This window comes from Anomalospiza imberbis, unplaced genomic scaffold (genome assembly GCF_031753505.1).
Source record: "Anomalospiza imberbis isolate Cuckoo-Finch-1a 21T00152 unplaced genomic scaffold, ASM3175350v1 scaffold_53, whole genome shotgun sequence".
Taxonomy (NCBI): Eukaryota; Metazoa; Chordata; class Aves; order Passeriformes; family Viduidae; genus Anomalospiza; species Anomalospiza imberbis.
This window is the reverse complement of record NW_027100141.1, coordinates 276,968-302,499: the sequence shown is the minus strand read 5'-3', so window position 1 is coordinate 302,499 and position 25,532 is coordinate 276,968. Positions and strand designations below refer to the sequence as shown.

Sequence of the window (25,532 nt, the reverse complement as noted above, 5' to 3'; positions counted from 1 at the left end):
GGACTATAACTGAACCCCTGAGTTGACCAGAACTTCGAAGACTTCCCCGACACGACCAGACGGATCCCCATCGTCCGGACCAGTGAGGATCTCGCCTGTGTTGGTAGCTATTCCCATCCCCCTCTTTTCTCTCTGTCTCTCTATCCTTTTATCTCCTTTCTGATCCCCACTATCGCATTTACTGTTTTGGCCCCTAATAAAGGTGCATTTGTTGGGATTACCTAATAGTCCCTTGTTGTTTGCCTTTTTGCACGTTTGGGATTGGTGAAAAGAACCATCACAACACCCCACACAAGTGGATCATGACACCAAGGAACTCATTTCATCTCTAAAATATTGCAAAATGTTGTTCAAACCTTGGGAGTAAATGGGAATTACACACTCCAAGGCATCCACAGAGTTCTAGTCACATTGAGAGGATGAATCAAACTCTTAAAAGAGCTCTAGATAAGCTAATGATTGAAACCCAAATGTCATGGATGAAATGTCTCCCTTTGTCCTTATTAAGACTTAGAACTCAACCCCAGTCAGATCTGGGGGTGTCACCCTATGAAATGACGTTTGGGTTACCCTTTTTGACCTCACCCCAGAGGGTTGCCACCTATGAGGAAGGGGAAGCCAATGCCAAGAAATATGTTATGTCTATAGCAGAAACCTTAGAAGGGCTAAAACATAAAGGGGCTATTCCTCAAACTACCACCCTGGATTTCAGAATCCATAATATTAATTCTGAGGATTTGATCAAGTAATGATCAAGTCATGGAGAGATCAGCCTTTAACTCCTCAGTGGGAAGGTCCCATTCAGGAACTGCTCCCCACCGAATCAGCCGTGTGAACTGCAGAGTGGGGATGGACTCATGCCCACAGATGGACTCATGCCAACAGAGTTACAGGCCCAGCAGGAAAAACACAATGAGTGGACTGTAACATCCAGGTCAGGGGAAATGAGATTGACTCTCAGGCAGAGACTGAAAGACAACCAGGAAAACACCAAGACACCCAAAGTCAAGCTTCCACCAGCCAGTTTGAGTACTGTCTTCCTGTTTTAATGGGTGAGAATTACCAGCACCTGTTGAGGGGAAGTACACAAGGGACCGTAAGAGGTAATGGGACAGCTTCTTTAAGAAAATAAGACAAAGGAAGGAGGGCAAGACCCCTTTGTTCACTTCAAAGAAGATGGCATAGCCCTGCTGTGGATAGCAACCCTGTAGTTATGGTAATGTAGGGACAAAAGGCCATATCGGACCACTGTCATTCCCCAACTGTCTTTGAATACAACAGGGACTGGAGGGCAAGACCGAGCTGGCCTCTGGACCCCTAAGATACACTGACTATGGGTAGCAACCACATAGGCATGATAGATGGGAGTCAAAGCCATCCTGGACCTCTGTTAGGCCCTTCTGTCCATTCCAAATAAGTGTGTCTAAGGAAAACCTGAGATTTTTCCTCCTGTTCCCACTGTCCTTGCCCACATCAACAGATGCTAGTATGACTCATTGAAGAGAGAGAGAATTTTTTTTACTTAATTTTTCCAGCAAAATGACTTGTAAAAACAGAAAATGGGGGGTTGTTACAGATGGGTAATCCTATGGTTGACTCTCACAGTTAAGGGGTGAATATTAAGTAGATGTTAAGAGAAGTTGTGTAGGTGTATAGTTATCTTTCCCTTCCCCCTTGCATTGTTATCATGGGATGCCCTCAGTAGTCAGGGCATTTGGGAGGGTCGGCTTGTTGCTATGGCAGTGCCTGAGCTCCAATCAAGCTGTAAGAAAGTGATCTCCACCACTGGACAGCGAAGGAGGAGCGGATTGACAAGACTTTGGGAGGGGCTGGAGGTATAAAAGACAGAACATCCATTTTGTACATGAGCACATGGTGACTAAATCCTTTGCTCCTGGCGCTGTATTCTTTATTTTATTCATTCTTCTAATGTATTTTGATAAGGTCTTAATGAAACCATTTAAATTCTTGAAAGTGAAAATTGTTTCTCACATGGGGTTGGGGAAAGTGGGGCAAGGTTGTCCACACTGGGTCAGACCTGAGGGTGAAACTTCTCTGACCTGGCCAGACCTCCTTAGGAGGGGGCCTACATCAATATCAATCACAGAATGCTGCAATCAGCTCTTCTCAAAAGAAAACAGTTATAAAGACACTCCTTAAAATAGGAATACATATTTCTTAGAAGCTCTTTGAAATATTTCTCCATAACTGTAAAAAGCAAGCTTCTTAATGAACTGCATTAAAGCAGAGGGAAATCAAGGCAGAGCCATGGCTTCTCAGGACTTGCTTGATCCTAATGAGCCCCGTGGAGCATTTGGAGGTGAGCCCTGGAACTTCAGGGCCTGAGAGGAGATTGCACAAACCTGTCCAGGAGTCAAAGTCAGAGGAAAAACCCAAAGTTTCTCGAGCCATTAATGGGTGCCACTGAGGTCCATCCCCAACACAGGCTCCTCATGGACTCCTTGGAGGAGAGAACTGGAGGCCAGGATGGCACAAAAACCTCACAGAGACTCAGTGTGGAAAGGACAATCCAAAGTAACTTAAATTCTTTGAGTATCTCAAAGCATCAATGAACCCCACTGAGTGTCAGTACAAAGCTCTCAAGGGACTCGTTAAAGCAGATAATTGGGGCCATGATTGCACAAACCTCTCACAGAGTCTGGATCAAAAGGGAAACACCAAGTACCTTAAAAGAACTGAAGCACCTTGAAGCATTAATGAGCCCCACTGAGTGTTGTTCCTGACAAAGCCTCTCCTGGGACTAATTACAGCAGATAATTGGAGGCCATGATTGCACAAAGCTCTCAGAGAGTCCAAGGCAAAAGCCAAAGCCAAAGTGCTTTGAAAAACCTGCAGTCCTTGGGAGTATGAAGGAGCCCCCAGGGCCATTCCTGAGCAAGGCTCCCCAGGGACTCCTTCCAGCAGATCCTTGAGGCCACTGGGATGTGGGCTAGGGGGGGATGCTGAGGGCAGGACCAGGAGCTGACAGTGCCCAGCCTGGCTGGGGCTGTGCCAGGAGGCCCCAGTGCCTCAGGACAAGGTGTCTCCTGACAGCCCTTGGTGGCACAGAGCCTGCTGTGCCCCAGGGCACCAAGACTTGGCTTTTTTTTGTCCCCACCTGTCATCAGTGCCTCCAGTTCTCTGCTCGGCCTGGGGACACTTTCTCAGTCGTGTCCCTTAGTGGGACCCATTAAAAGTGAAAGAAACTTTGGAGTTGGATTCTGACTTGGGAGTTCTGGAGAGGTTTCTGCAGCTCCCTCTCAGGGCCTGATGTTCAGGGCCTGAGCACAAAGCCCCAGAGGGTCATTAAAGTCCTTGTGCTGTGTCTGTGCTGCTGAGCTGGGCCGGGCTCCTGGCACAGAGGGTGATCCTGGCAACCAAGGAGAGCTTCAAAAGCACATTTCTCTGGATGAGCAGCTCTTCTCCCAGCCCAGCAGGGCTGGGGTACTGCCTGCAGCCAGCCCGGGCACAGCACAGAGGCACAGAGAGCTTCCATCAGTCAGGGCTGGGAAGGTGCTGAGAAGTGCCTGGGGCAGAATCCCTGGCAGCCCTTGGCACAGGAACCTCTGGCTGCAGGACAATGCAGCTGCAGCTCCTGGAGTGATCTCCTACAGCTGGAACATCCCAATGCCCACAGACCCTGTGAGTACAACTGTTTAGTATTTTTGGTACGGGGGGGGGGGGGGGGGTAAATGCTCATGAATCTCTGATATGCTGAGGGGTTCTGATCAGTCATAGAATATTTCCAAGGCAAGGATTTTGATAAAAATGAGGAAATCTCCAAAGACTTTGTATCCAGTTTCCTACTACTGGAGAATGGCAGGGATGGAAAGATAAATAATAAAGGATTATTATGAATTATTGATTATGAATTTTGACAAGCACCTGAGACATCCAAACTGTTACTTTTAGTGATCAGTCAGTTCACAGTAGATCCCTAATGTGCCTGCGGCCACTCTGCCCATGGACAGCACCAGCATCACCTCTGCTGGAGCCATCAGGCTCAGTCTGAGCTGTCCTTTCTCCAAGCTGCAAACAGAACCTGCCCCCAGCCAGTGCCCTGCAAACAGGCAGGGTTCTGTCAGGCCAAGGAGAGTGCACAGAGATTTGGGGTCTGTGAGTGCTGGCAGGGAGAGCTCAGGCACAGGGAAACACCTGCAGGAGGAAAATCCCCAGGAAGCAGAGAGAAGATCAGGGAAGGAGAGAAAACAAAACCCAGAAATGCTGTGGCAGGGAGAGTTTAGAGATGTCCAGAGGATCCCCTCCAGTGCAGCCCCTCCCTCTGAACAAGCCCCCTCCCTCCTGTCCCCCCAGCCAAGCCTCTGCCCTCAGGGCCGGGGCTCCAAGGCGTGCAGCCCCTCCTGTGCAGGCAGAGCTGCAGCAGAGCCGTGGGGCAGCTCTGCAGCCCCGGGCCCAGTTCCCTCTGCAGAGCACAGGGCTGGGAGCAGCTGCCCGGCACTGGGGGCTCTGGGAGGGGGCACAGCTGGCTCAGGGTGACACAGCTGTCCCCAGTGCCCGGCTCTGGGCAATGCTGTCAGTGCAGCCAGGGAAGGAGCTGCATCTCCCTTCATCCAGTGCCATCAGAAGGACACTTGGAAGTCACCCTGAGATTTCAGTCCAAGCTGGGAGCTCCAATCCAGGATGCAAACCTGTCCTAGAGCATCTCTGAGTTATAAAATTGATGGGGAAAGGCAGAGGTGTTGTGACACTGAAAATGCTGTTGGGTTGATGAAATGAGCAATGTGAGTCCTTGGCTACAAATGTGGAGCTGGGCTGTGCTGGATCCATCTGGTCTCAGCAGTACATGGTGATATTTTAGGAGAAGCGTGCGAAAGTGATAACCCTCCACCTGAGAGAGGTTAAAGCCCGGAGAAACTCTGAAGAGGTCAGAATGACAGACCATCTGCCCTCACTCTCCTCTCATCACTTTGCCTCACAGAACTTGCTCTGTTCTCTCTGGAGGCAGTGGAAATGCTGAGGGTTTCTGATATCCAAGAATACAAGCAGTGATATGGGGATGCTTATAAAGAAAATCCCAGGTCTCGTAAACACTAAAACCATGTCTGTGTGTTCCAAAGTAGGGTGTATGGGAAATGGCTTTGATTTTGGTTACAGGTATCTCCTCTAACTCTTCACTGTCCTTTCTGCCTGAACAGGTCCCCATGTGCAGCCACAGCCAATGTCCAACAGCAGCTCCATCAGCCACTTCCTCCTGCTGGCACTGGCAGACACGCGGCAGCTGCAGCTCCTGCACTTCTGCCTCTTCCAGGGCATCTCCCTGGCTGCCCTCCTGGGCAACGGCCTCATCATCAGCGCCGTAGCCTGCGGCCACCACCTGCACACGCCCATGTTCTTCTTCCTGCTCAACCTGGCCCTCAGCGACCTGGGCTCCATCTGCACCACTGTCCCCAAAGCCATGCACAATTCCCTCTGGGGCACCAGCACCATCTCCTACACAGGATGTGCTGCACAGCTCTTTTTCTTTATGTTCTTCATCTCAGCAGAGCTTTCCCTCCTGACCATCATGTGCTACGACTGCTACGTGTCCATCTGCAAACCCCTGCACTACGGGACCTTCCTGGGCAGCAGAGCTTGTGCCCACATGGCAGCAGCTGCCTGGGCCAGTGCCTTTCTCAATGCTCTGCTGCACACGGCCAATACATTTTCCCTGCCCCTGTGCCATGGCAATGCCTTGGGCCAGTTCTTCTGTGAAATCCCACACATCCTCAAGCTCTCCTGCTCCAAATCCTACCTCAGGGAACTTGGGCTCATTGGTGTTAGTGCCTGTTTAGCATTTGGTTGTTTTGTGTTCATTGTTTTCTCCTATGTGCAGATCTTCAGGGCCGTGCTGAGGATCCCCTCTGAGCAGGGACGGCACAAAGCCTTTTCCACCTGCCTCCCTCACCTGGCCGTGGTCTCTCTGTTCCTCAGCACTGCAGCATTTTCCTACCTGAAGCCCCCCTCTATGTCCTCCCCATCACTGGATCTGTTAGTGTCAGTTCTGTACTCGGTGGTGCCTCCAGCCCTGAACCCCCTCATCTACAGCCTGAGGAACCAGGAGCTCAAGGCTGCAGTGTGGACACTGATAGACTGGATGCTTTCAGGGACATTAAACTGCTGGCCAATTCTGCCAAATCACTTGTAATAAAATCATCTTTGATACTTCTTGTTGGTTTCATTTTGGAGGTTCTTTTTCTTTGTTTTACTTACTCCATATTGTCCACAAGGAAATGTCATTGTTTGTGCCATTTCTCATTTTGTTTCACTCCACCTTCCCTGTGGCCACAGACTGTGTCAATGAGGGGCTGCACTCTCGGTGGCTTTAAATGAATTCAAGAATATCCCAGCAAAGTTTTCTGCAGAGATGCCCTTTTGTTGCCTTCTCTGGAGCTGCAGCAGCAATGTCTGTGTGCAGAGCTGGGGGCAGATCAGTGCTGGCACAGCAGCTGTGCCCAGCAGCAGCAGCACTTGGTGTTGCCAGTGCTGCTCCCGTGGCCCTGCCCCGCTGCCCTGGTGGCCCTGGTGTTGCTGCAGGGCCTGAGTGCTCTCGGGGCCGGGCACAGTCCTGGGGGTGGCAGTGCCGGGGCTGCAGCAGGGACAGCCCATGGGCACTGCTGGGGCAGCGCTGACGCCTCAGGCCAGGGCCTGGGGGCTCCAGGCTCCTTGCCCAGGCTCTCTCAAGAACACGGCCAGGCCAATGCTCAGCACAGAAAACCCCCGTGAGCAGCCCCAGGCTGGCCGTGGGCAGGCTGGGGGCAAACAGCATGGCTGGTGCTCTGCAAGGGCCCTGGGGCAGACGGGAAGGAGCAGCAGAGCAGGGGCTGATCCCTCCCCAGTGCGCTGGACAGCCCAGGGCAGCGTCCCAGAGCGTCCTCATGGAGCTGCCAACAACATCCCCCCTCTGCAGCCCTGGCCTCTCCCCCAGCTCACACAGGTGCCGCATCCTTGCAGGCACAGCCACGGCAGCGCCGGCTCAGGAGCCCCTGTTTGCATTGCACACAGCAGGCGGGAGCACCCCCATGCTGCTGCTGTGGGGACATGAACCTGAGGGAGCACAAATGCCATCAGCCCCTGGGGCCAGGAAGGGCTGGGGGACACCAGGGAAACCACTCAGCTTTGTCCTGGCCTCTGCAGTCAGCCAGAAAGTTTGTTCCCATCAGCTGGAAGTTTCCTGTCCCACTGCAGATGCTGTTGCTCAGAGCCAGGGCTGCCTGGCAGCCACCCCCAAACTGCCCTGAGCATTTCCTTGGCTTCACCTTTGCTTTCTTTACTCGTTCTGCTACAAATTTCTTCCCATTGCCCAGCCCATTTCCCTCCCCTGTAAACAACCCATCCCTGGTTGCCCTTTCCTCTCTGGCCCCACTCCCCATTCCTGTTCCTGACTTGGCACCATGGGAACGGCCCTTGGGGAGCGGGATCATCCCACAAGTGCTGCAGGAATTGTCTGCAGGCTCCTGCAGTGCCTCGTGCTGCTCCCTTGCCAGAGGCCCCCCAGGCCAGGGGGGCACATCTGGGCTGCTGTGTCTGGCTGTGGGGCTGCCTGTTCTGGGCAGTGAGGAGGGGCTGCAGAGGCTCTGCAGGACTGACAGGATGGGCTTTGGGGCTGTGAGGAGAAGCTGAGGGACCTGGGCTGCTGGAGCTTCTGAAGAGGAGGCCCAGGGCTCCTCCTGCAACTGCTCCAAGGGTGGTTTCAGAGAATCCCAGAATCAGCAAGGCTGGAAAAGACCTTGGAGATCATCAAGTCCAACCTGTGCCCTGACAGCGCCTTGTCTCCCCTGAGCCTCCTCTTCTCCAGGATAAAATACCCCAGCTCCGTCCGCTGCTCCTCACAGGACTTGTGCTCCAGACCCCTCACCAGCCTTGTTGCCCTTCTCTGGACACGCTCCAGCCCCTCCAGGTCCTTCCTAAAATGGGGACCCAGAACTGGACACAGCACTCAAGGTGCTGCCCAACCAGTGCTGAGCACAGGGGAAGAATCACTGCCCTGCTCCTGCTGGCCACATCATTCCTGATCCAGGCCAGGAGCCATTGGCCTTCTTGGCCACCTGGGCACACGGCTGGCTCATGTCCAGCCTGCTGTCCATCAGTCCCTGCAGGTCCCTTTCTCCCTGGCTGCTGTCCAGCCACTCTGTCCCCAGCCTGTAGTGCTGCAGGGGTTGATGTGGCCAAAGTGCAGGACCTGGCACTTGGACTTGTTAAACCTCACCTTGTTGGATTTGGTTCCTGGATCCAGCCTGTCCAGGTCCCTCTGCAGAGCCCTCCTGCCCTGCAGCAGATCAACACCCCCAGACAACTTGGTGTCACCACAGTTCCATGAGGCCCCAGAGTGTCCCAATGGTCTCCATGATTCCATGAGGCCTCCCAGTGTCACAGTGTCCCTCTGGTGTCACAAAGTTCCTTGGATCCTTGGGCCCTGCAGTGTCACAATGGCACCGTGGTGCCCCAGGGCCCTGCAGTGTCACAATGGATCCTTGGTTCCATGAGGTCTGGCAGGGCAGCAATGCTCTCCTTGGTTCCCGCTGTCTCCCACACCTCCCACTGTCAGGCTATAGAAGGACACCTGGCTGATGAAGGAGAATGGGAGTGGGTACCTACTCGAGGAGGTAATAATAAAAATCCCTCCCAACCCCCTCCCCCAAGCCAGGTGCCACTTCAGATTCGGTGTGATCCCCTGGATCTGGAGAGTCAGCCAGATGATTTAGAAGAAAATTATCTGCCCAGAGAGGCTCCCAATTATGATTCATCTGTGAGACAGATCAGCACCTCTACCATCAAAAAATAAAGAAGGGCAATCGTGGTGGGTGAGTCCCTCCTGAGGGGAACAGAGGGCCCCATATGTCGACCAGAGCCACCCCACAGAGAGGTCTGCTGCCTCCCTGGGGCCCGGGTACGGGATATCACTGACACACTGCCTGGGCTGATTCAGCCCTCTGATTATTGCCCACTGCTGATACCCCAGGCTGGCAGTGATGAGATTGAAAAGAGGAGTGTCAGGGCAATTAAAAGGGACTTTAGGGCACTGGGTCAGGTGGTTAATAGGACAGGGGCACAGACAGTCTTTTCCTCAGTCCCTTTGGAGTCTGAGAAAAACGCTGAAAGCAATAGGAGAGCTCACATTATCAATGAGTGGCTCAAGGGTTGGTGTCATTGGCCAAATTTCAGATTCTTTAATCATGGGGCAACTTTTACAGCACCTGGCCTGCTTGGACCAGACAGGCTCCATCTTTCTGTGAAGGGCAGAAGAATTTTAGCTCATGAACTGTCAGAACTTGTTGAGAGGGCTTTAAACTAGGTCTGAAGGGGGAGGGAGATGTAGCTGGTTTGTCTGGAAGCAGGCTTATGGGTGGTAAGCCTGAGTTAGGGGTGAAATCAGCAGCCCAGCTGAGGTGGGCTCAATAAAGGCCGTCCAGGAAATTTTTAGAGTTTGTGGAGGACAATTTTTTGTTGCAGCTGATGGGTGAGCCCACCAGGGGAGGGACTATGTTGGATCTGTTGTTTGTAAATAGAGATGGGCTGCTGGGAGATGTGGTGGATGGAGGTCACTTGGGGCACAGTGATAATGAAATTATAGAATTCTCAATATTTGGTGAAATGAGGAAGAACAGCAATAAAACTCTTACATTGGACTTCTGGAGGGCAAACTTTGGCCTACTTAGGAGACTTATTCAGAGAGTTCCTTGGGAAGCAGCCCTTGAAAACAAAGGAGTTCAGGAAAGGTGGGAAGTTTAAAAAAAGAGATCTCAAGGGCGCAGGAACAGACTGTCCCTGTGTGCCAAAAGACGAGTCGACAAGGCAAACATCTAGCCTGGATGGGCAAGGAGGTTTTGAAGGAACTTAGGAATAAAAAGAGGATGTATGATCTTTGGAAGGAGGGTCAGGTCTCTCAGGAAGTATTTAAGGGGCTTGCTAGGGCATGAAGGGAAGAAATTAGGGAGGCCAAAGCTCAGTTTGAACTTAAAATGGCAGCTTTTGTAAAGGTTAATAAAAATATTTTTATAAATACATCAATGGTTAAAGGAAGGGTAAGACCAACCATTGTTCTTTATTAGATGTGGAAGGGAATTTAATACCTGCAGATGAGGAGAAGGCAGAGGTGCTTAATGCCATTTTTTGCCTCAGTTTTTAGTGAGAATTATTTGCCTTCAGGACAACTCTCCTCCTGGGCTGGTTGATGGTGTCAAGGAGCAGAGTGGGCCACTGTTATCCAAGAGGAGGCCATCAGAGAACTGCTGAGCTGCTTGGATGTTCATAAATGTTTGGGACGAGAAGGGATCCACCCCAGGGTGACAGTGAGCTGTCAGATGAGCTTGTGAAGCCACTCTCCACCATTTACCAGCAGTCCTGGCTCACTGGTGAGGTTCCAGATGACTGGAAGCTGCCCAATGTGACACCCATTCAACGCAAGGGTGGGAAGGAGGATCCTGGTAATTCCAGGCCAGTCAGCCTGACCTCAGTACCCGGTAAGGTCATGGAACAGTTTACACTGAGTGTCATCACACAGCACTTCCAGGATGGCCAGGGTGTCAGGCCCAGCCAGCAGGGGTTTAGGATGGGCTAGGTCGTGTTTGACCAGCCTGGTCTCCTTTCATGACCAGGTGACCCTCCTGGTGGATGCAGGACAGGCTGTGGATGTGTCTATTTGGACTCCAGCAAGGCCTTTGACACTGTCTCCCACAGCACACTCCTGGAAAAGCTGCAGCCCACGGCTGGGACAGGAGCACTCGGTGCTGGGTTCAGAACTGGCTGGATGGCCGGCCCAGAGAGTGGTGGTGAGCGGTGCTGCATCCAGCTGGGGACAGTCACCAGTGCTGTCCCTCAGGGCTCTGTGCTGGGCCAGCTCTGTTCAATATTTTTATTGACCACATGGCTGAGGGGATTGAGGTTTCATTAGTAAATCTGCAGATGGCACTAAGCTGGGAGTGTGTGTCCATCTATTGGAAAGTAGGAGGGCTCTGTAGGGACACCTGGAGCAGCTGGATAGATGTCAGAGTTCAATAAGTTTAAATTTAATAAATCCATGTGCCAAGTCCTGCATTTTGTCCACAATAACCCCCTGCACTGCTCTAGGCTGGGGACGGCGTGGTGAGGACGGCTGGACAGTGCCCAGGCAGAAAGGGACCTGGGGGCACTGGTCGACAGCAGGCTGGACATGAGCCAGCAGTGTGCCCAGGTGGCCAAGAAGGCCAATGGCTCCTGGGCTGGATCAGGAATGGTGTGGCCAGCAGGAGCAGGGAGGTCATTCTTCCCCTGTACTTGGCACTGGTGTTCTTGGCATTCTTCCCCTGTACTGGCACCGTTCCTCGAGTGCTGTGTCCAGTTCTGGGCTCCCCAATTTAGGAAGGACATGGAGGGGCTGGAGCGTGTCCAGAGAAGGACAACAAGGTTGGTGAGGGGTCTGGAACACAAGTCCTGTGAGGAAGGACTGAGGGAGCTGGGGTTGTTTTTCCTGGAGAAGACTCGGAGGTGACCTTATCACTCTCTACACTCCCTGAAAGGTGGTTGCAGTCAGGTGGGGGTCGGTCTCTTTCTCCTCACAGCAACTGACAGAACAAGAGGACAGTGTCTTAAGCTGTACCAAGGGAAATTTAGGTTGGATATTAGGAAAAAAGTTTTTTATGAAAAGGGGGATAAAGTACTGGAACTGTCTGTCCAGGGAGGTGGTGGAGTCACCATCCTGGGATGTGTTTGAAAAAAGACTGGATGTGGCACTCAGTGCCATGGTTTAGCTGAGGTGGTGTTAGGGCATGGGTTGGACTTGATGATCTTAAAGGTCTCTTCCAACCCAACAATTCTGTGATTCTGTGATTCTGTGACATCACAGACCAGGTTGTGACATCATACAGTTGGCTGTGACATCACTGGTTTATTATGTGACATGACATAGCAGGCTGTGACATCACAGAGCAGGCTGTGACATCACAGAGGAGGTTGTGATGTCACAAAGTCGGCTGTGACATTACAGGCTGGCACTGTGACATCACAGAACGGGCTGTGAGGCCACAGAGAAGACTCTACCATCATAGAAAAGGGCTCTGTGACATCACAGAGCAGCTGTGTGATGTCACAGAGAAGGCAGAGAAAATACAGAGTGGGTTGTGACATCACAGAGCTGACTGAGAAATCACAGAGCAGGCTGTGACATCACAGCGAGGCTGCATAACATCACAAAGGTGGCTGTGACATCATAGAGCTGGCTGTGACATCACAGGGTGTCTGTGACATCACAGGCTGGGCTGTGACATAACAGGGCAGATTTTGTGACATCACAGAGCAGACTGGGACCTCAAAGAGCAGGCTGTGACATCACAGGGCACCTGTATGAAATCACAGGTGACCTGCTACATCTCAGAGTGGGCTGTGTGACATCACAGGGACTGTGTGACATAACAGGCGTGTGTGTGACATCACAGGGATGTGTGACATCACAGGAGGTTGTATGACATCACAGGGGTTCTGTGACATCACAGGGGCTGTGTGAGGTCACTGGGGAGGTCACTCCACCCCAGCCCCCCCTCCCAGTTCCCCCAGAGAAGTCCAACGCTGCTCGTGCACAGCAGGGTCCCCTGTCCCCCCGGGTCCTCCTGCCCCCGGCACCGCAGCCTCCCCCAGAGGATGTTCCACGAGATCGACCCCAGAGCCTGACACGGGGACGGGGGCTGGGGCTGTGGGGGGTGGGACAGGGGGACAGGGACCCCCCAGCAGCGTCCCTGTGTCCCCCAGGGCCAGAGCCTGGGCCAGGGCTCCTTCACCCTGTTACCAACGAGGGCTTGAGAGCGCTGAAAAAATCCCCAGCAAGGGATCAGCTAAAACCAGATTTAATATTAAGTGACAGCACGGCAAAGTTCCTTGCAAGAGTCACTCTGCTCCTGACTGGACACTTCAGGCACACCAAGGAAACAAAGCAACAACAAAACCAAACAGAATCCAGGCAATCAAACCAGAAATTGGCCAAGACCTGGGGCTTTCATTCATATGGAAAAGAACTGTCCTTCTTGTCCAGGTGCCCATGGCCAGAATTGGGATTTCCACCTCCAACACTGCCTGTTGTGACAGACTGGAGGAGATTGTTGGCTGGAAACATTTCATGTGTGGGGAGGAAGGGGCAGGTCCAGCCTTGCCCTGCCCTGGAACCCCAGCCCTGCCCTGCCCTGGAACCCCAATCCCCCCAGAGCCTCTATCCCAGCCCAGCAGTGTCTGCCAGTCCCTGGCACAGCACAGGCAATGCTCCACAGCCACCTCTGGAACCCCAGCCCAGCTCCTGAGCGACCGAATGACCCCAAGTCCCACCTGGGGGAAGGGCCCAGGAACACCAAGGGGTATTTAAGGCTGAGCACAAGGCAAGCACACATCTTGACCCTACCTCCTCTTGGAATTTCCATCAGAACAGTGCTGGAGTCCAGGAGTTGATAACTCTGTGTGTGCTTCTCAAAATCTTTTTCATCATTCTCTATTATCTGTCTCTTATTCTTTTATTTCTGTCCTCTTGAAAATTTTGAGTAACTTAAAACTCAGATGGCTTAGAGTTTGTGAAGTAGAATAAACCAATATACAGCTTTGAAAGGTGGTTTTTTGTTCATTAAATGTCTTATTAAACCTTTTCCCTAAGTTTCAGCTCCTTGGCTCCAACTCTCACCTGCTTTCCCTGGAGAAGGAGCTGCCTGAGACACAGAGGGATGTTCATTTCTTGTCAGCCAACAAAGCCAAAGGAAGGCACAGCTCCATCAAATGCAAAAGTCATTCCTCTGCTGGATATTAAATCCACTTTTCACAGCAGACAGTCTCAGACCAATGGAAAACACCTTCTTTGCCCAGCACAGATCCCAAGGTCCCGCCTAACCCTCCCTGCCCTGATTCTGCCCAGATTTGCTCTTTGCACACAGGAGTCACAGGCTGAAGTCAGGAGCTCCCTCCATGCCCAGAGGGAGGAAAAGAGGGAAAGTGGATGAAGAGCTCTCCTGTGCAGAGCCAAGGTCCAAGTGCCCCTGCAGTGGGAACCACAACTCATCAGGTTTGTGTCCTTTGGGCTCAGGGATGGTGACACTCAGAGGCACAGAAAGGTTTCTTGCCAACAAACACAAGTTGAACATTTGAACAGTTTAATAACCATCACAGCTCTTCCCTCAGCTCTCTGTGATGTCCCAGCAGCATCTGACATGTCCCCCATCCCCAAGGGACTTCTGTACAGGAACAGTTTTAGACAAAGACGTAAGAAATGGTAGTTCTGTGATAGATTTAAAAACAGCAAGATAAAATTCATATTTATTTGAACTCCAGAAATATTGGGCCACTCCCTGATGTGCAAAGAATGAAACCTGTCAGTTGAGAGACATTTGAATTACAAGAAAGCATCTGGAGGGGGAAATCTGGGTGCAACGGGAAGTACATAGATCCACCTGGTCTAGTGCAGAGATGTCCTTAGACATGGCCATTTCAACAGGAGAACTGGAAACACCTGAAGGAAGAGGGAGAGGAAAGAATAAACAGAATATTGGTGACTCAAGTAGATGGGAAGACCAGTATTTCTTCTCTTTCCGCCATCAGTACATCAGAAAATTGATGTTTCTTAAAAGTACTGAAGTGACTCAGATAATAAAAAATGTTCTTGTATAATATGAAATGAACAAGTATTAACACCTGTGCCCCTTTCCAGGCAGACATCAGCTTTGTGCCCGTGACCAGGCAGTGCCACTTGTTCCCTGAGGTGCCGAGCTGGGATTGGATCTCTCAGAGAGGAGCTGAGGGAGAGCAGAGAACCTTGCAAGCTGCAGGTCCCTGCCAGCCCCGCAGGGCTCCTGTGCCATCAACATCTGCTCTGCTCCAGCCTGAAACAGGGCCCAGCATGGTGCCGGGACCATCAGAGAGCTGAGGTGTGTGCTGGAATTCAATGCCCTCCCCATGGCGCAGCAGCCCTGCATTTCCCCTCTCCAGCCTTGGTCTCCAGCACAGCCATGGAGGCTCTTTGGGCTCCTGAGTGTTCCTGCTGTGTCCATGCCCCCAAGGGCACAGAGCAGCCTCCTCTCTCGGGCACTTGCCTGTTTTCCATGCCTTGCACAGGCGCTGGCCCTGCCCCACAAGGCCTGGGCTGAGTCCTGCCCTGCACGCTCAGCCAGGCTGGGATGGACACTGATGGTTTCTGTGCCAGGCTCTCTGAGCCCAGCCCAGCTCCCTGCAAGCTCTGCCAGCTGCCCTGAGCTCTGTGCAGCACCAAGGGCCTCTCCCCAGCACAGCCCAGCCGGCTCTGGCCCCACAGCTCTGCTCAGCCCAGGCTGCTCTGGCCACTGGCCCCACGGCCTCAGCCCCTGGCCAGGGCACAGCAGCAGCTGCAGCTCAGCCAGGACTCAGCCCCAGCCATGGGGGAAGGGGCTTGGCCAAGGCCAAAGGAGGCTCCCTGGGTGCCCTGCTCCCCTCGGGCTGAGGTGCTGAGAGCTCTGCAGCCCCTGCTGCCATCCCATCTGCCCAGGCCAGCACAAGAGCCCGGCCTTGGGGCCCTCCAGAGCTGCTCCTGCTCCAGGCCCAGGGCCCATCCCAGAGCTGTGGCAGCCACAAAGCTGTCTTAGGGTGACGTTATGGTGCTTGTATCCCCAGTCATGTGTTCTGTTTATGCCTGATATTATGTTCTGCGCCATCAGGACTGACTCTGAAAATGAAGGATTGTTTTGTGTTTTTATCAGCCGGCTCAACTCCCCCCATGGTCTGTGTATAGGAGAGGCTTGGCTTGCTTGCTTGCTTTTCGCTTTTCTTTTACTTTTGCTTATTAGTTAGTTTAGCTAGGCTAGGCAGTCCAATTTTTACCCTGGATTGCTTTTTTTCCTCCTTCCCTTTCCCTTTCCTGAATAGCATCTGAACCTGCTCCAGACCGGGACCTGGGAAACACCAAGAGACACAGAGAGCCTGCACTTTGTGACCTGCAGCAGCCATCCCCAGCACTGGAGACTGAGAACTGGACAACCACCCCCAGGAGAGACTTTCTGAATTTGTCATCTCTTCAGAACAGTGAAAGAGTTTTGTCATCTGGTGTTGTTTTTGTACTGGGGAGTGTTTTGCTTGTTAAATAAACAGGTTTTTTTCCACTACTCTCCGAGGGAGTTCTTCCCAAACCAGGTGGGGAAGGGGCCGTGAAGGTTTGCTTTCTGGGGGCTCCTTCCGGAAGTCTTCTCCCAAATTTGCCCTAATCTAGGACAATCTAATCTGTGCCCATTTCTGTTCATTGCTTCTCTGATGGGGATGGAGACTCAGCCACTTGGAGGTTGCTGATGAATTTTACTACTCCACAGGCCTCTTCTTTCTTGAGCTCTTCCGTTCAGGAATTCAGTGAGAAAGGCTCATAAAGATTTGTTTAAAACTTCCAAACAAGAAAAGCCCATGGGAATAATTGAAGTTTTCAATTCTTCTGTGATGAATTAGACAGATTTCAGTAGTGTATTTAAAGTGAATATACTGTTTCGAAAACTATGCAGAGAGAACTGTTTTGTCCTGTTTTCTTTTCCAATTTTTCCTGTTTAGAGATGGATATCAGCAATGTCCAATTGATATTGACCCCCAGCACCTCCTAATGCTGTCTGAATTAATGTGTAAATCAAGACCCTTCATGGCTGACAATCAATAACAATTTGTCCCTATCCCCTCCCCACCATTTCCCTCATCCAACCCCTGGCACTCAGAGCAGCTGAGGAATGGAGTCACACCCAGGGGTGTCCCCAGGGCTCAGGATTGGGGCCAGGTCAGTGAAATCTCTTTATTGCTGATCTGGACGAGGCCATCGAGGGCACCCTCAGTCAGTTCCCAGGTGAGCCCAAGCTGGGTGGGAGCGTGGCTGTGCTGGAGGGCAGGAAGCTCTGCAGAGGGATCTGGACAGGCTGGAGCCATGGGCCCAGGACAATTGGATGAGGTTCACCAAGGCCAAGGGCCAGCTCCTGCCCTGGGCTCACAACCACCCCAAATCCCTGGCTCTGCCCTGCCCCTGATCCCCACAGCCTGTCCTGTTTCCTTCATCCCTGCATTGCCAGGGACTTTCTGGGACAAGGGAGCTCTGCTCTGGGGATGGAGGGAGGTCCAAGTGCCACCACTGGAGCGGGAGCCACAACTCATCAGGTTTGTGTCCTTTGGGGGTCAGGAACTGGAGAGACTCAGAGGCACAGAAAGTTTCTCTTCATGGCCAACAGGCCATGGTTGAACAGGACACAATTTAATAGCAATCACACTCTTCCCTGAGCTATGTGCAACATCCCATGCAATGTCCCAGCAGTGTCTGATGAGTCCAGCATCCACAAGTGATTTCCATACTATTATTGATTTTATACAAACGTGGTTCTGTGATAGATATAAACACAATTAAGTTCTTCTATCAGGATGCTCGTCCTGGAGTGGAGGCAAAACAGCTCAAACAATTCCTGATTTGCAAAGCTGTCAGTGGTGGATGGAGAAGGGAGGTCAGGCTGCTTTTGGTGTTGAGGAAATGCTGAAACCAGCCTGACTGATTTCATCTCCTCCTGGCCCGGCTGATCTCCCCTCTTGCCCCTTCCACCCATTGGGTTTTGTCTCCCACCAGGCCCCTGGTGAAGAGCCTGGCTCTGTGTTCTCCCTCCCCTCCTCGCTGGCACTGCCAGGCTGGGATGAGGAGCCCCTCAGCCTTCCCTGCTCCGGGCTGGACAAGCCCAGCTCCCTCAGCCTCTGCTCACAGCCCAAGGGCTCCAGCCCCACCTTGGAGGCCCTTCCCTAACCCTGCTCCAGCTGCCAGACATCTTTCCTGCCCTGGGGAACCCAAGCCAGGCCACAGGGACCTGGATAATCCACATCCTTGATGTCCTGGTCACACAGCCCTGGCCCCTTTTCCCCATGTCAGGCTCTGGGGTGGATCCTGTGGAACATCCTTTGGTGGAGACTGTGGCTCCAGGTGGACCGGGGGGATACCGGAGGACAGGGACCCCGCTGGGCATGAACAGCATTGGACTTGTTGGGAGAAACTGTGAGGGGGAGCTGGGGCGGAGTGACCAACCCAGTGACCTCACACAGCCCTCCTGGGATGTCACACAGCCCCTCTGTGATGTCACAGCCTGCTCTGAGATGTCACAGAGATGGCCTATGATGGCAAAGCTTTGTGACAGCCTCACACAACCCACTCCTAATGTCATGGACCATTCTGTCATAGATCACTCATGTGATGTCATAGATCACTCTGTGACCTCATGTTACCAGATGATAAATTGTCCCCACCAGGTGAGCTGACACCTGGAGCTTGTTCTCCAAAACCCCAGCCCTATGGAAACCACACAATTCCCATTGTGTCAGAAGGGGAACTGGAAGTTCACCAGCCTCAGTGTCCTGCCAGCTCAGCCAGGCCCATTGGAACATTGGGGTCCACGACCACCAGGGACCACCAGAGAGAGCCCCAGGACAGAAGAACACATGGGTAAAGGGGAGGGGAAATATGTTAATGATTTTGGGGAAATGATTATCAGATGTATGTTCAGTCCAGGACAATCAGTGAATATGTGTGCAAAATACAGAATATGAACAGAAACTTTCCTGTACTCAGCATGCTCGGCTTTGGGAGGAGCTATCCCCCGTGCACCCGGCTGAATAAAGAATGCTGCTTCTTAATGCTGCATTGGTGTGAAGGAGTACCCGGTACCCCCTTTTTGGGAAACCCTGGACTCCCCTTTCCTGGGCTCAAGGACCCCCTGGAATTCCCTTCTACCTCTCCACGTCCCTGCCCCCCATTTCTGTGACCCGGAGACCCCCCTGCACCCCCATTCCTGAGAACTGACACACCCTTTTACCCCTTTGCCTGGCACTCAGACCCCCCTGCACCTCCTTACCCGGCACAAACACAACCTGTTCCCGGCCCCCCGCCTCTCCCAGCCCCCAGCCCCACTCTTTTCCCTGACCTGGGACCCCTGAGCCCCTATTCCTGCCTTTCCCAGCCCCCAGCCGCTCCTTTCCCCACATTCAGGAGCCCTGGCACCCCCTTTCCTGGGCACAGGATTCCCTGGACACCCCATCCCAGCTCTCCCAGTCCCTGCACCCCCTTTCCTTGAGTCTGAGCCTCTGAACCTCCTTCCCAGCTCTGCCAGCCAAGACATTGGGATAGCCAGAGTTGGGATATTGGGATAGCCAGAGCCGGGATATTGAGATAGCCAGAGCCGGGATATTGGGAAAGCCATAGCTGGGATATTGGGACAGCCAGAGCTGAGATATTGGATAGCCAGAGCTGGGATATTGGGACAGCCAGAGCTGGGATACTGGGATAGCCAGAGCTGGGATATTGGGATAGGCAGAGCTGGGACATTGGGATAGCGAGAGCTGGGACATTGGGATAGACAGAGGTGGGACATTGGGACAGCCAGAGCCGGGATATTGGGATAGACAGAGCTGGGACATTGGAATAGCCAGATCCGGCTCAAAGACAGGAACCGGCCTGTGGCCGACAGTGACCTGGAGACGGGGCCGGTACAACCAGAGCAGGGGGAGTGGGGGGAGCCAGGGGCTGGGCTGGGATCTGTGGGAATGGAGGACTCTGTGGGGCTGGGATGGGATCTGTGGGAATGAGGGGGGATCTCTGGGGCTGGGATGGGAATCCAGGGAGCTTCAAGGGGCTCCCTGTGGCTGGGACACGACTCCATGGGTCTGTTCTCGCCTCATTCCCAGGTCTGCACAGGGTGCAGGTGGTTTCCAGCTGTGACCTCCTGTCCAATGGATCCCACCGGTATGGCTACGAGGGCTGGGATTTCATCTGCTTCCAGCTGGGATCCGGGAGATTTGCAGTGTCCGACGGTGCTGCCTGGATCACCCAGAGGTGCTGGGAATCCAAAGGGATCATGGTGGAGCAGATGAAGCATTACCTGGGACACACCTGTGTGGAAGGGCCCCCAAAATACATCAGATATGGTCGGGAGGCTCTGGAGCACAAAGGGGGGGTGTGGGAGGGGAAGACCAGCGCCAGGGGAGAGCCCTGTCCCTGCTCTGAGCCCAGCACGAGCCTTTCCTTGGGTGTTGTGTGCCCTGCCTGGGGCAGGAGGGCACTGCCGGAGCGGCTTTGGTGGCTCCGGGCACCCGGCCGTGCTGCAGCCACTGCAGGGCTCCTGGGGAATGTTCCAGAGCAGAGCTGAAAGCAAACACCAGTTTCTGGAGGGGATTCTGCCCCTGGGCCTGTGCTGGGAGCCCAAGGGCAACAGCCCAAAGTGCTGGAGCTCAGTGTCCCTCGGCCAGGCCGTGTTCCCTGGCTGTGCCCTGTCCCTTTGCTGTCCCCTGTCCCTGTGCCCTGTCCCTCAGCTGTGCCCTGTCCCTCAGCTGTGCCCTGTCCCTTGGCTGTCCCCCCTGTCCCTCAGCTGTGCCCTGTCCCTGTCCCCTGTCTTTTGGCTGTCCCCTGTCCCTCAGCTCTGTGGGGCCGGGGGTGGCAGCAGGACCTGGGGCAGCCCTGGGGGAGAACAACCCTGAGCCCCAGCTGGGCCAGTTCCCCCAGTTCCCCCCAGGTCACTCCCAGCATGGGCCCTGTGGCTCCCAGTCACCACCAGTATGGTCCCAGTCACTTCCAGTTACACTCAGTGTGATCCCAGTATCATCCCAGTCACTCCCAGTATCATCCCAGTATGGTTCCAGCATGTTCCCAGGTGTGTTCCCATTCACCCCTATAATAGTTCCAGGCACTCCCAGTATGGTTCCACTCCTTCCCAGTATGATCCCAGTATGAACCCAGTCACTCCCATTATGCTACCATTTGCCTCCAGTGTGGTCCCAGTCACTCCGAGTCACCCAGTATGATTCCAGTCACTCCCAGATACTCTCAGTATTATTCCAGTAGCTTCCTTTATGATTCCTCTGTGATCCCAGTCACTCTTGGGCTCTCCCAGTAAATCCCAGTTGCCCCCAGTGTGCTTCCACTCACTCCATCCCGCCGCCACCGGAGCTCTGGCATGTCTGGACTTGTCTCCATGCTCCCAGCTGCAACATCCAGCCGGGCAAAAGTGTCTCTGGGGTGAAACACCGCAGTGGCTGCTATTTGGTTCAGCAGCAGGGCCAGACAAGCCAAGGCACATCCTGTCCTCGATATCGGTAACACCAATATTTTGGCAACCTGACGTGGAGGTTGGCCCGACCCTGCCGCACCGATGGGACACTCCGGAGCTCTCGGAGCCTCACAAGACCATGGAGAGGCTTTAAGGCAGCTTGGCGTCCACTGGCAGAGCTTTGAGGACATAGCTCTCCAGGAGACACTTTGGGCTTTATCCACAGAGTACTTGTGGATGTCCTGCACCTCTGGGAAGCGCACCTCCTTTTTGGTGAGCCAGACCTTCCCAGAGGAAGAACAGGGCAGCTCCTCCTGCCCCGAGGAGTCCTATTCAGGTGAAGAGAAGACCCCGCCGGACCAGGACACCGATTTGGGTGAGTATCCCCGCTCCATAGCGGGGTGGGGAGCTCAGAAACAGTCCCTGACGAGGGACTTGTTCTTTTTCGCTCTTCTTTCGAGCACGGCAAGGCTGCGCAGCCCCGCGGGGTCGGGAGCGATAGCCCCGGACGGCGCGGCTCTGCCGTTTTGAAAACCCGCGTGGCAGCGGCAGCGCCGCTGGCTCAGGGGGAGCGGGGGGCTCTGCCCGCCCCCTCAGCGCAGTGCGGGGCGTTCGGATTCTCCCGCGGCACAGCGGGCGGCGGCGGCGGCTCCCGGGAGCGGCGGGAGGGCGCGGGCAGCGGGGGCAGAACCATGGCTCGGGCTTTCTCGCCGGGCGTGGGCGGCGCTGAGCCGCGGCTCCTCCGCATGGCGCGGGGGATCCCTGCTGCTGCCGGCGGCAGTTTTAAAAGCCGCACAGGCTGCTGCGCTGGGCAGGGCTAAAAGCTGCGTGTTTTCGCTTCTTAACCGCGGTGTTTGGAAATCGGTACCGAATTCGGGTTTGTTTTTGGTCGGTGTGAGGTTGGGCTGTGCCTTTTACATCTACAATGGGGGCTAAGCTAAGCACAGCACAGAAAGGCGTGTATTATCAGATTATAGGAATGCTAGTTAGTGGAAATGTATAGTTTTCTAAGGGAAAATTAAAACAGTTTATAAGGTGGCTTTTTCTACACTTCCCGCAAGTTTCTCCCGAACAAGTCCACAACACCCACTTTTGGGACACAATGGGTCACAAATTGATAACCTTGGGAAGGTCTGGGGACACGTCTTCAGCTGAATTTGTGTTTTGGAGTTTGCAAGTTCGATCAGCTTTACTCAAGCAAAGGGAAGTGAAGGAAAAGCCAAATAACAAGGAATGTACCTCTGCTCTTCCTATTTCTCCCCACCCCAGTTCTGAACCCTCTTCCCCAAAACTCGGTATTTTAAGGAGTGCAGACTCTGCTCACGCCCAGGGAAGCCGGCTCCCTGAGCATCTTAAAATGCCCGAGTCCCACTGTCCACAAAGTCCTGGCCAGACCGCGTGGAATTCTCCCCACCCTGTCTCCCCAGCCCAGAAACCCCGAGCACGTGTTGGTTTTTCGGAGAGCAGTGACCACCCAAATGGCTCCCAGTCCCCAGAGAGCCAAGAAAATGGAGGATGCCATGTGGCACCGCGCCCTACCTGGTCTCCTTCTTCCCATGATTCCCCTCAGCATCCCAAAAATCCTTTCTTTCCCCTCACGCCCCCCGATCCTCGTGACACCTTCCCTCCCCCCACCTTACCTGGCACTCCCTCAGCTCCGCCCCCCCCCCCAGGGGCGTCTGCCGACGTGACGTCACCAGGCATCCCCGCCCCCTGTTCCCACGGTGGCCCCGCCCCCTGCCCGGGTTCCCACGGTGGGGGCTCGCCCACTGCTCGCCCCTGTAGCCACACCAGTGATCCCAATGCTTCCCGTTCAAGGGAAAAGCAGCAGGGAACTGCAGAGCCAACGCAGGGTCCCGATTTCTCACTCGCCCCTGTCTCATATCAGCATGCAGGGCAAGGGGGAGGAGCCACAGCTGCTAATTGGAAAGCTTTTGCACAGCAAATAATAAGAGAGATTTGCAAAACACACCAACAGTATGGCCCACAGAGCCCAAGCTTCCGTGGCCTTTTAAAGGCCGAACCGGGTAGGACTGTGCTAGTCCCACATGATTTAAAACAGCTTTTTTCGTGCCTCATGACCTCTACAGAATTCAAACTATGGGAAGTGGCATGGAAACAACTGCTGAAAGAGGCCCTCCCAGACTTGCATGCTGATCCAAACACAGCAAAGGATGCCAGTGGCGTGACAATTACCATCGAGCATCTCTCCGGTGAGGGCCAGTGGTCTCTGGCCCCAGTCCAAGCTGCAGTAATCCCTGTGATAGTCCTTGAGAGAGTCAGAGATGCAGCTGAAAAAGCCTTCTTTGCCCTTCAACCTGACGGCCCTCTCGAGCCATATAGTAAGATCACACAGCTACCATCAGAGCCTTTTTTGAAATTTGTGGAAAGGTTAACTAGAGCTATTGAAATCCAAGTTAGGAAAGAAAATGCAAGGGAAGAAGTTTTAGAGGAAATGGCATTTGCAAATGCGAATGAACAGTGTTGAGCTGCGATTTTAAGCTTACCTTTGGAACCCCCCACACTAAAAGATGTGCTTCTAGTTTGTAACAGGAAAGTGCCTCTGAGGAGTGTGGCTCAGGACACCAGACCAAAGCTGCTGCCAAGGCCACCACAGAGAGTCGCCGTTGCCAGCCCAGTGCCCGTTCCATCAGCACAGTGGCACACTGGGCAGCAGCGAGGACCAGCAATGGTTGACCCCACAAAGCCATGCCTGCTTTGTAAGAACCTTGGGCACTGGGTTAACCAGTGTCCCCTGAAAATGCAATTGGATGAATTTAAAAATAGCAGGGGTGGAGAACTACAAGTGCTCCCAGGGAGTCAACAACAACAAAAAAAACCTAAAAGGGGTTCTGTGGTTCTGTGCAAGCACGGGGCTCTGGCACCTCTGGGACCTCAGAGCCTGCTGTGACCTCAGCCTGCTGTGACCCCAGAGCCTGCTGTGACCTCATGGCCTTAGCTGCACCCCCAGAGTGTACCCCCATCTGTACCAATTGACTGTCCTGACTGTAAATGTTTGGCTTGATCCAAGATCATTCCTCAGCAAATCCTTTCTTTTGCCTGCTGACTTTGACTGTGACCCTGTCGCCCTGATTTCTTAGGATTTTCTAAAGCCTTCTGAATTTACATTCTTGTAGAGAGCTTTCTCACGCAACTTTCTGTAAACAACCTCTTGTTTTGCATTCTTTCATAGAGGCAGAGAAATTTGATAGACTGGTAGTTTGTCCAGTGTCGTTGGAGAGGTGGCACGTTCACCTTCCAATCCACTGGCACCTTTTGAGAACTATAAATGATTGGAGTCAGAAAAAATAAATTCGTCTCTTCATGGTGACCAAAGCTGTGGTGCGTCGTTTTTCCTTGTGTCCTCTGGTGACATCTGGTGGCCGCCGGCGCGTACTACAGCTTAGGTCGGGTGAGAGTGAGCTCACCCCCCCTCCTCTTTGGCGTTTTGCCTGCTGTGTTAGTTGTGAAAAATGCATATTTTATGATTGGCTTTTCGCAAATATTAAATTGAATACTATATGTATTATGTTATATTAATTAGAAGTGCTGTATTAACATTTTAATAGTATGGTATATGTAGTTTTGTAGTTAAAATAGAACCTATGTATGTGGGGGTTTTTTTACTAACTCAAGCAAGAGATGAGATAATGAAGAAACTCTTCACACAGAGATGACAATGATGGGGGCCCATAAAGTATTACTGCCTCCTTATCGGAAAAGACAAACATTCTTCCACCTTCTCTCTGTCTTTATGGAACCACCAGGATTAAGGGGAAGAAGTTGACAAAAACCAGAAAAGTTCTTCATTTGCAAGGAATTTATGCATCATGTATGAGATGTATGAATATGCAACAGGGTACTGCTTTTAAAGATTATTCCTTTGTTCACAAGGCATGCTTATTGGGCTTAAGTGCCCGAGAGCATCCGGACGTCTGTAATTCTTTGCTTTTTATTGTCTTGTAATTGTCCTAACTCTAAATTTTCATTACTCTAATTGTATTACTATTTTTATAACCATTTTATTATTATTAAACTTTTAAAATTTTAAAAACCAAGTGATTGGCGTTTATAACAATCTACAATATGCTAAAAATTGTAAAACCTAAACTTCTCACGCATGTGACATACTAAACTACACTCTCCAATCCCTAAAATCCCTAAATGCCCATTGCCCCCGGGGGATGCTATGTTGGTATTCTCCTTCCTCAGCCCCAGGGATGCTCCGCTGGTTCCCCTGGTCTCCCGGTACCATCGTCCTCGTTCCAGGGCGATGCCCCGCCGCTCTCGGTGCTCACTGTCCCATGGGATGCTCTGGCGGGGTCCTCCCCCCTCTCCCCCGGGGCATTCCTCACCGCCGTCCGTTGCCAGAGGTGGCGCCGGGGCGCTCCCGGGGCTCTGACGCCACCAACCCCGCCGCTCCCATCGCCGGGCCCGCACTGAGCCCTGTGTGCCAGCACACGCCTTTTATAGTCCGGGCAAGCCCCGCCCTCCCACCGACAGCCAATGGGAGTGCAGTGATGTCAT

At 53.0% G+C, this 25,532-nt stretch overlaps 3 protein-coding genes across 5 annotated transcripts in view; 2 read left to right on the top strand and 1 right to left on the bottom strand.

Annotated features, from left to right (window-relative positions):
- LOC137467193 (zinc finger protein 850-like) overlaps positions 1 to 25,532 on the top strand; it is a 528,258-nt gene that overhangs the window by 479,284 nt on the left and 23,442 nt on the right. The window lies entirely within an intron of this gene.
- LOC137467192 (zinc finger protein 271-like) overlaps positions 1 to 25,532 on the bottom strand; it is a 443,780-nt gene that overhangs the window by 403,747 nt on the left and 14,501 nt on the right. The gene's annotated exons all lie outside the window — the stretch shown is intronic.
- LOC137467173 (olfactory receptor 14J1-like) lies at positions 5,384 to 24,126 on the top strand. Its single transcript, XM_068178716.1, has 4 exons — positions 5,384 to 6,044; positions 21,232 to 21,381; positions 23,096 to 23,218; positions 24,107 to 24,126. Exons 1-4 carry the CDS (start codon positions 5,417 to 5,419, stop codon positions 24,124 to 24,126), a joined length of 921 nt encoding a protein of 306 aa, XP_068034817.1. The 5' UTR covers positions 5,384 to 5,416.

Bases quoted from the DNA above. Each gene is read 5' to 3' on its own strand.
- LOC137467173 (XM_068178716.1), top strand. From the start codon at position 5,417: ATGCACAATTCCCTCTGGGGCACCAGCACCATCTCCTACACAGGATGT. The intron at 6,045-21,231 runs GCCTGAGGAACC...CTTTATCCACAG, and splicing joins CCTGAACCCCCTCATCTACA to AGTACTTGTGGATGTCCTGC. The intron at 23,219-24,106 runs GTGAGGGCCAGT...CTGATTTCTTAG, and splicing joins TACCATCGAGCATCTCTCCG to GATTTTCTAAAGCCTTCTGA.